At 41.4% G+C, this 10,000-nt stretch overlaps 2 protein-coding genes across 2 annotated transcripts in view; both read right to left on the bottom strand.

Annotated features, from left to right (window-relative positions):
- Nucleotides 1-23: 23 nt before the first annotated feature.
- arg1 (arginase 1) lies at nucleotides 24-7,407 on the bottom strand. The gene is made up of 8 exons (XM_056365420.1): nucleotides 7,210-7,407; nucleotides 6,558-6,630; nucleotides 4,072-4,246; nucleotides 2,242-2,401; nucleotides 2,061-2,155; nucleotides 1,299-1,403; nucleotides 802-938; nucleotides 24-483 (listed from the first exon to the last, which is right to left on the bottom strand). The coding sequence occupies exons 1-8, from the start codon at nucleotides 7,348-7,350 to the stop codon at nucleotides 320-322; spliced, it is 1,050 nt and encodes a 349-aa protein (XP_056221395.1). The 5' UTR covers nucleotides 7,351-7,407; the 3' UTR covers nucleotides 24-319.
- Nucleotides 7,408-8,618: 1,211 nt separating this feature from the next.
- heatr1 (HEAT repeat containing 1) overlaps nucleotides 8,619-10,000 on the bottom strand; it is a 26,626-nt gene continuing 25,244 nt past the window's right edge. The window contains exons 44-45 of the mRNA XM_056366596.1: nucleotides 9,898-10,000; nucleotides 8,619-8,870 (exon numbers count right to left, since the gene is read on the bottom strand). The exon at nucleotides 9,898-10,000 is cut by the window's right edge and continues 6 nt beyond it. Coding sequence (XP_056222571.1) covers nucleotides 8,782-8,870; nucleotides 9,898-10,000 — 192 coding nt within the window. The 3' untranslated portion in view covers nucleotides 8,619-8,781. The remainder of the gene's footprint in view (nucleotides 8,871-9,897) is intronic.

Raw genomic sequence — 10,000 nt, 5'->3', positions numbered from 1 at the left:
TAATTGAAATGTCTACGAACACGTCACTTTTAAATTTTTTTATTCTTATATGACATTTTATAGACTATAGATCATTCAAAAAGTAATTAACACAGTAGGTTAGTGAATAAATGACATTGTGCTTGTTTGCTCCAGCAGAGTTGGACATTACATCTTCATCTTTGTGTCTTTGGTTTAAAGTGTCACAGACCAGACAGTTTGGTAAACACAAGCTTTAGTTCACTGACATCATGTTAAAGGACCAAATTCAAATTACTGTTGGTGATCAGAGAAGTTCAGGTGTCCGTCAGTGCAGTGGGAGAGGTCTGCGTCGTCCTCATCAAGGCTCGGGCAGGCGGTAATCTGATGAGTGGTTTCCCTCACGCAGACGTCCGAAACAGCCGAGCAGCAGGTCGACTGCAGTGCTGACTGTGGACTGGACGTCATCCTCTGTCCGACCCCTGAGAGGATTCACCTCCACCATGTCCACCGCCGACAGGAGACCTACAGGACAAGCACAGGTGGTATATTTAGACTGACTGTGTTAAGAACAGTGAAACTCTGAAGCGTTTCACCACTTAATTTTTAATGTCTTTCATGAGAACGAAGCTGTGCTGAGGTCTACTTCCAGGATGGATGGATTATGAGAAAATGGGTAATTTTGCATTTCTTGGGAGTTGCTTTGTGTCTCTATGTGGTTGTTTTTTGTCTCTGAGGTTGTACCTGTGTACCTGTTGTCATTTCATGTCTTTTAATTGACCTCTGTGTCTTTTAAACTAGAAATATTAAACAGAGGATTGTTGCATTAATTTATTTTTGTACCTGTCTGACAGAGGTGTTCAGTGATGTAGACTCCTTCTCTGTAGGTAAGTCCTCCGACTACAGGTGTCCCAGTCGCCGGGGTAACAGAGGGATCGATGGCATCGATGTCATAGCTCAGATGAATCGGCTTCTTCACTCTGTTGAAATAAGAAAACATTTATTCTCTTTTGTTTATTCTATGTATGGACTGTATGTATATACCTATGTGTGTCTTCGTATTTATATATGCATCTATGTATTGAGATGGATATAGATAGATGATAAGTCATAAAAACCATCATATTATAGTATGTCCCATCGGCTACCAGGTTTGAACCCAGAACCTTATGGCTGTGAGGCAACAGTGCTAACCACTGCACCACGTGCCACCCATGTACCATGGAGAAAGTCAAAAAAATATTCACAAAAATGTAATAGTATAACATGACGTGAAAAACGTCGTAGTATAACATGTGGTAAAAAACCGTCACAGTATAGCGTGTCATCAGGAGGGTTACTTGGCAGAGAGGTAGTCGCATGTCTCCTCCATGACTCTGGGTACACCGAGATGATCCACTTCTGACATGGAAAACACCTTCACCCCCAGCAGCTTCAGGATGTAACTGTGAAAAGAACAGATCAATAAACAGTCGCTAAGTTATTGGGTTCAACCATAAAGAATGCCAAATAGCCACAGTAGAAAAATGTCGTAGTCAATCGTTTTTATGTCATGTCAGCATTGTGGCTCTGTGCATGGTAGTCCTGCCTGAAGACAATCTAAACAACTTTTGGACGGTCTGGGACATTCATGTTCCTCAGAGGACGAATCAATCAGAATAAGTAAAAGCAAACACAAATATGATCAAAAATCATCAAAGTTTCCCGCTAGTTGAACCAATCAGACCAGTCCCTGATCAAAACCTTAATGATGTCACCAAACTCACTTCCTTGTTTGTGGTGTTGAAGCATGTTGTGAAGTCCCCCCCCCCCCCCCCCCCCCCCCCAAAAAAAGGCGCCAAACCCTGGAGGGACTGATCAATCAATAATCAACATTTCTTTTGCTGCTCAGCTCATGTTCAGGTTGGAGCTGAATTAGCTTCATTAAAATGAATGTGGAACTGAAGGATTTCTGTCAGCTGATCACAGATCTGAACAGAATCTTTATTGATAACTTTAGTTTGTGACACGTGATGAAAGATAAACTCAGTGAGTCAGTAAAGTCCCGTCCCTGAGGCCTTAAAAAGCCAGACAGTGAAATGAACTGGGGATCAGAAACTCACTGCTCTCCTGGATCCACGTCTCTCAGCCCGATGTAGACGAGATCTTTGGCTGAAACACATGGTTTGATCCAGGAGAAGTTTGGTAAAACTGGAATCTGACGACAGAGAGCAATATTTAAGATCTCAGAGTAACGGTGTGTGAACGTTCGACTCTGGACTGGTTTCATGTGACATAGTTCACCTTGGACTGCAGCTCGTGGAGGAGGTAGGACATGGGCTGTCCGTGGATGTTTCCCGTGGACGAGGTCAGCGGTGTGTTTATGTCGGCGTGAGCGTCGACCCAAACGACGCTCAGCTCCCCGACCGCTGCTGAGTGACCGTGGATGGAGCCGATCGCCAGGCTGAAGGAGGGGGCGGAGAAACAAGGAAGTCATCAGACACCTGGACACACCTTCATTGATCCTTAAATGTTTAACTTTTCAAGTGAGAGCTCAGTTAATCAATCAATCAATCAGCTTGTGATAAAAGGGCTGTCTGTTTACTTCACTGACCTGTGTTTACTTCACTGACCTGTGTTTACTTCACTGACCGGTGTTTACTTCACTGACCGGTGTTTACTTCACTGACCTGTCTGTTTATTTCACTGACCGGTGTTTACTTCACTGACCTGTCTGTTTATTTCACTGACCGGTGTTTACTTCACTGACCGGTGTTTACTTCACTGACCGGTGTTTACTTCACTGACCTGTGTTTACTTCACTGACCTGTCTGTTTATTTCACTGACCGGTGTTTACTTCACTGACCGGTGTTTACTTCACTGACCTGTGTTTACTTCACTGACCTGTCTGTTTATTTCACTGACCGGTGTTTACTTCACTGACCGGTGTTTACTTCACTGACCTGTGTTTACTTCACTGACCTGTTTGTCTACTTCACTGACCTGTGTTTACTTCACTGACCTGTCTGTTTACTTCACTGACCTGTGTTTACTTCACTGACCGGTGTTTACTTCACTGACCTGTGTTTACTTCACTGACCTGTCTGTTTATTTCACTGACCGGTGTTTACTTCACTGACCTGTGTTTACTTCACTGACCGGTGTTTACTTCACTGACCTGTGTTTACTTCACTGACCGGTGTTTACTTCACTGACCGGTGTTTACTTCACTGACCTGTGTTTACTTCACTGACCGGTGTTTACTTCACTGACCGGTGTTTACTTCACTGACCTGTGTTTACTTCACTGACCGGTGTTTACTTCACTGACCTGTGTTTACTTCACTGACCTGTGTTTACTTCACTGACCGGTGTTTACTTCACTGACCTGTTTGTCTACTTCACTGACCTGTGTTTACTTCACTGACCTGTGTTTACTTCACTGACCTGTGTTTACTTCACTGACCGGTGTTTACTTCACTGACCTGTCTGTTTATTTCACTGACCTGTGTTTACTTCACTGACCTGTCTGTTTATTTCACTGACCTGTGTTTACTTCACTGACCTGTGTTTACTTCACTGACCGGTGTTTACTTCACTGACCTGTGTTTACTTCACTGACCTGTGTTTACTTCACTGACCGGTGTTTACTTCACTGACCGGTGTTTACTTCACTGACCTGTCTGTTTATTTCACTGACCGGTGTTTATTTCACTGACCTGTCTGTTTATTTCACTGACCTGTGTTTACTTCACTGACCGGTGTTTACTTCACTGACCTGTGTTTACTTCACTGACCTGTCTGTTTATTTCACTGACCTGTCTGTTTATTTCACTGACCGGTGTTTACTTCACTGACCTGTCTGTTTATTTCACTGACCGGTGTTTACTTCACTGACCGGTGTTTACTTCACTGACCTGTCTGTTTACTTCACTGACCGGTGTTTACTTCACTGACCTGTCTGTTTATTTCACTGACCGGTGTTTACTTCACTGACCTGTGTTTACTTCACTGACCGGTGTTTACTTCACTGACCTGTCTGTTTACTTCACTGACCTGTGTTTACTTCACTGACCTGTCTGTTTACTTCACTGACCGGTGTTTACTTCACTGACCGGTGTTTACTTCACTGACCTGTGGTCTCCTCCCAGCATCACAGTGGTGTGTCCCTCCCTCTTCACAGCCTGCACTGCATCTGAAAGCCTCTTGTTGGCGCTGCCCACCGCTCTTGCACATTTCACCCGACCGACAGGCTCATCGTCGACCACCTCCTCGAACGCCAAGTTCCCATAATCCTTCACTGTACAACCTGCAGACAATGTTTAACACTCTGCAAATTAAATTTAAAATCATTTGCCTCTTGGGGTGTTTATACAGACGGAAAAGAAAAACGTTTCACTTGCCTGTCAGGGCTTCTGTATTTTGTCGTTATTACTCCAAATTATTGTATTTTTATGACAAATGTTTCTCGTTATGATAACATATCAAATTATAACGAGAAAAAATTAGCTTTCTTGTAAAAATGGAATAAAATCTGTCACAATAAGATGAAAAATATCTTTTCATAACTGAAAGTGTGGAAAAATATTGTTGTAGTGGCAGAAATAGTTTACCCTCGTCCTCTTTCTCTCTGTTGAGAAACCAACAACTTTGTTACAGGTTTATTTTCCCAGAATGCTCTCTGTGTGGTCATTAACAGCATGTGTTTTGTTTCCTGTGTGGAAACAAGCTGCTGCTAGTGAAATGAGTGACGCATGAAACGTCTGTGAACCTCACTGTCCTCATGATGACGTCCCAGTCTGACTGTCACTTAGTACTTCTACTTAGTACAGTTTGAGGTACTTGTATGTCATTATGTCCTTTGTATGCTGCTTTGTACTTCTACTCCACCACATACTTTTCGGATTCAGATTTTACTTTAAATAAGAAATAAGTAAATAATTAAATGAAAGTAAAATCCACCTCACAGTTAAAGATTAAAGTTACAGTGTTTCCCAACCTTTGACTTGTGACATCTTACAAAAGTGTGGAGGTTTGTCTTAGATAAAGTTACTCTCGTTGAGTGTTAAGAGTGAAACATATGATGAGTTCAAGTCATATGTAGGTTTACACAAGGTTAACGGTATAAAAAGGAAATACGGTAAATAAAGTATGTGTATGATGCACATAAGTTTCAGCAATTGATCATAAAACACGACATACACACACACAGATCTATTTCTGTGATGTGTGTTTGTGTCTCGTGTTGTTGGAGGATCAAGGTCGGATGCCTCTCCAATCTTGTCTGCTGCGTTCCATTAATAAAACTGTGTGTGTGTGTGTGTGTGTGTGTGTGTGTGTGTGTGTGTGTGTGTGTGCAGCATGACTCAGATGACACACACACACACACACACACACACACACACACACACACACACACACAGGTCTGATCCTGCTCAGAGCTGTAAGTCTCATAAGATTTAATGTTGTGTCCCAGATACACAGTGAGCCCTGATTGACTGCAGCACATCACACTGTAATGATAATGATGATAATCAATCATAATCAATATGCAGATTAAATGATAAATGTTATGGAAGGTAATTAAAGCCAAGCTTTAAATTATTAACTATAAGATTCAGTAACAAAACTCATTGTATGTGTAAGTTATTAACTTGTACATATTATTAATATTCTTTTTTAATGAGTTCAAACTCTGACCTGACCAGCTACAGGAACCAGAAACACTAACAATGCTTCTGATTTTATGAGATCAGCATGTTTAATATAGAAAATTAGAGTGACTTGAACTAAATGTGTCAGATAAATTGAGTTTTTGTGTAGATTATAAATGTATCACTTATATAAAGATGCACTAACTATGGATATATGTAATTTAATGTGGCTATAACCAGATAAAAGTGTTTATTAATGAAAAATAACTATAATGATTTTTAAAACAGTTGCCAATTAATTTTTTCGCTGTACCTGCAATTAAATCTAAAACAAAGCATCATATTTTATTAAACTTTCACATATTTTGTTTGTAAAAGTCTTAATTTGTAATATAATGAAATCTGTCAGATAAATGTAGTTCAATATTTTCCTCTGAGGTGAACTAGAAAGTAGCATGTAGCTAATTACTGCATGTTTGAATACTTGATAAAATATGATACACATGGAAATAAAAGGAGTTCTATGTAAGTTTTGCTATTGCTACAAAGCTAATGTTAGCATTAGCAGCTGTTTACTGACCAGTTCAGCATCAAACATTATTCCTATACTCACCAACATCTGTCCCCAGAGGTGGAAACAAACACAAACATTTACTCTTGTTTCTATTACAAATTTTGTTCTACTGAAGTTAGCATGCTAACCAGCTAGCCCTGACCCATCTCACTGCAGTCACTGCAGCCTCCAGTCTGCCCTGAAGATGTAGCAACGTATTATAACCTCTTGTCTGTAAAGACAACAATGGCCAAAGGTCATCAAGCGATAATCACCACCATACACTCCTAGCATGAAACCACATTCAGCAGCAGAGAAACATACAAACAGCCCCTTCAAAGTAAAGTGTTAGCATATTTTAATTTTGTGGTGCAGTACTGAAAAACTGTAAATGTACCATGTTACTTTCCCACCTTGTTCTCGCAGTTTGTTCAGAAGTCCTGCAGCTCTGATCAGGTCTGGTCCTCGCTCCACGCCACCTCTGGGCTGCAGCAGCAAGAGAGTGCACACACACACACACACACACACACACACACACACACACACACACACACACACACACACACAGTAAACACAACTTGTCCTAACTCTAATCATTGACACCAAAATCATGTTTTGTAGTCACTAAAATTGAAATTTGTCCCCTAAAGTAGTCCATGACAGAAACACAAACAGACACACAGACACATTTCTAACCGACACACACAGTAACCAAAACTTGTCCTAACTGTAACCATTGACCCCCAAATCATCTTATCCCTCATTGAAGACCCAGAATTTGTCCCCAGTTGGACAAGACGTCCCCATTTAACTTGTTTACAGTTAGTAAAACTGATATTTGTCCCCTAAAGTAGCCTAAGACAGAAACACACACACATTATATCTTTGTCACGGACACGTCTCTGACCTGAAACCTAAAACCAGCCTGAAGACAAAATGTCCTCACAGCACAGGTGTAATATCACAGAGTCCTCATAAAGGTGGTGACACACACACACACACACACACACACACACACACACACACACACACACACACACACACACACACACACCGTGCATTCACCTGTCCCTTGGAGAAAGGTGCTCCGATGATCCCGGCTGACTGCTGATGATGATAACGATGATGATGTTGATGATGATGATGATGATGATGACGTTTACAAACAGTCACCGCGAGCTGCCGCAGAATCCTCGCGCTCCTCATGCTGACACACACACAAACACACACACGCACACACTCTCTCGCTCTCACCGAGCGACTCGCAGACCGAGGGAGCGGGCCTCCTTAAAAACCACAGTGTGACGTCACGGGCCGCCCCTGGAGGTGCAGCGGGAGACCGCGGGACACACGGAGGGTCCGTGACGAGAAGTGACGTCGTTAAGGAGTTGATTTAATGTCTTTGAATTAATTTAAAGCGCAGGTCTCAACAGTGAGACAGCGCGCGGGTTTATTGATTAGCGCAGCAGCAAGTGAGAACCCGACTGTGACGTAACCGCTTATGAAAATTAAAGTGTGACGACATCACACGGGTCTGCAGTGTCACTGTGCATTAAGGTTTTATCATTACATGGAGGAGCACAAGTGTCATGCAATTTTATTCATTAATAAATAATTTTAGCACAGCAGCAAACTGTGAATAAAAACCACAGAAAGATCAATCATCAAGATCCTGGTGTTTAAATTAAAATTGTCTTTACTTTGTTAATTCTCCGTCGGGCCTTTATTCCAGCTTTTCCTGTTTTATGTTTGGTTATAATTTAATTAATCATCCCTGTTTTCATTTGACTCAAACTCAACTGTTCCTCCACTTTAACTAATCAAATTCAGTACAATGTTAATTTGCACTTCAGTTCATCAATACGTCGGTCAGGTCATGAAAACTTTCTTACACTGTTTTTGCTCAATACTTCACCCAGATTTATGGGAGTGTGATGCATTCACGTGAGGAAGATGAAATTCTTCAGAAAAACAGAATTTCTTTTTCAGAAGTTTTAAAAAGTTCTCTTAAAAAAAAAAAAAATTCCAGCTAATTATCTTAACGAGTTTCTTAACGAGGTAATAACCTTAGAATTCAGAATGTCTTTTTTTGTTTTTAGAAGTTTTCTTAAAAAAATAAATGTAAAAAAGAAAATCTGCTGTTTCTCTGAATTATTGAGATAATTATCGTACTTTCTTTTTTGTATTGCTATTAACGTAACATGAGTTTAACTCAACATCTCCTACAGAAGTTCCAAATAAATTAAAAGCCTTATTAAACACTTTTTCAGTCAGAAATTGTGAGAAAATGCCAAACCTGCTCTTTGGTTCTGCTATTTTTCCCACCTGTAGTTTCACTGAGTGTTTGACATTAACTCGTGTGTTTCACTAAACAAAGGACCAGATGTCAATCAGACTGATTTTCTCCAATCTATCATTTACTTTCTTGACAAAATCAAAACAAGCAGAAAAAGAAAACAAAACAAAGATGGCGGTCGAGTCGACACAGTCATTTATTTATTTCTTAAACATATTAAAGAAGAAAGTACAAATCTGACATCAGGCTGAGAAACGACCATCATGATGTTTAAAACACTCTTGTTGTGGGTGTGTGTGTGTGTTTGTATTACATGTGTGTGTGTGATGAGTGTGTGTGTGTTAGAAGTAGCTCTGCAGCGGCTCTCCCAGGATGTTCTCCATCTCCTGAATGACCTTCTGCACCTGCTGCTCCACCTCCTCACACTCATCTGAAAACACAAACACACACTCGTCACACACATGAACCAGTGTGACCTCACAGTCTCAGGTACACGTGTCCACACACACACACACACACACACACCACACACACACACACACACACACACGCACACGCACACGCACACGCACACGCACACGCACACGCACACGCACACGCAGCTCCGTCACAGCTCACCTGTCCTCACTAAGTCCTGGGATGTTTATTACAGGAACAACTCACCTGTTGTTCTTATTTATAAAGGATCACTCTCAGTTTGCTCATGATGAAATACAAGCCTGAGCTTTCTACTTTCTGCAGGGTCATCATCGCTGTATTTTATTCTCTCTGTCTATCTTCGTCATCATAGATTTTAAATTGAAAAAACAGCCAAGTATAAGTAGAAAACAATCAGTTATGTGCCAACAAACAGCAGCAACACTGAAACCTGGGTCAGCTGATCTACACGTACACTTCACTGAAACGCAAGAAATCTGAGCTTTACTTTGAAAAAACATCCATTTATTTCCTTTGATCTTTTAATTACAGCTGCTACACAAACAAGTGAAGCCTGTTTTTTCTTCTGCTGAAGGACTGTCGCCGGTTCATCACAGGAAACACACAGTTCATCTTTCAAAATAAACTTCCAGTCTATCAACACTCGCAAGTCATATTCAGCTTTTGACACTTATGTGTTGATGCTTCATGTTCAGCCGTTGTGTGAGTGTGTGTGTGTGTGAGTGTGTGTGTGTGTGAGTGTGTGTGTGTGTGTGTGTGTGTGTGTGTGTGTGTGTGTGAGTGTGAGTGTGTGTGTGTGTGTGTGAGAGTGTGTGTGTGTGTGTGTGTGTGTGTGTGTGTGAGTGTGAGTGTGTGTGTGTGTGAGTGAGTGTGTGTGTGAGTGTGTGAGTGTGAGTGTGTGTGTGGTGTGTGAGTGAGTGTGTGTGTGTGTGTGTGTGTGTGTGTGTGTGTGTGTGTGTGAGTGTGTGTGTGTGTGTGTGTGTGTGTGTGTGTGTGTGTGAGTGTGTGTGTGTCCTCACCCTCCATCAGTTCAGCCAGGAAGGGGATGGTCTCCGGCAGCAGCACCATGTAGTTTTCCTTCAGCTTCGACGCCAACTCCATCAGCATCAACAGAGAGGAGAA

This window comes from Seriola aureovittata, chromosome 21 (assembly GCF_021018895.1).
Source record: "Seriola aureovittata isolate HTS-2021-v1 ecotype China chromosome 21, ASM2101889v1, whole genome shotgun sequence".
NCBI classification, from domain to species: domain Eukaryota; kingdom Metazoa; phylum Chordata; class Actinopteri; order Carangiformes; family Carangidae; genus Seriola; species Seriola aureovittata.
This window is presented reverse-complemented; position numbering and strand designations above follow the sequence as displayed.

Bases quoted from the DNA above. Each gene is read 5' to 3' on its own strand.
- arg1 (XM_056365420.1), bottom strand. From the start codon at position 7,350: ATGAGGAGCGCGAGGATTCTGCGGCAGCTCGCGGTGACTGTTTGTAAA. The intron at 1,404-2,060 runs GTGAGTTTCTGA...TTCTTTTCACAG, and splicing joins GACGTGGATCCAGGAGAGCA to TTACATCCTGAAGCTGCTGG. The intron at 939-1,298 runs GTAACCCTCCTG...TTATTTCAACAG, and splicing joins TGCGACTACCTCTCTGCCAA to AGTGAAGAAGCCGATTCATC.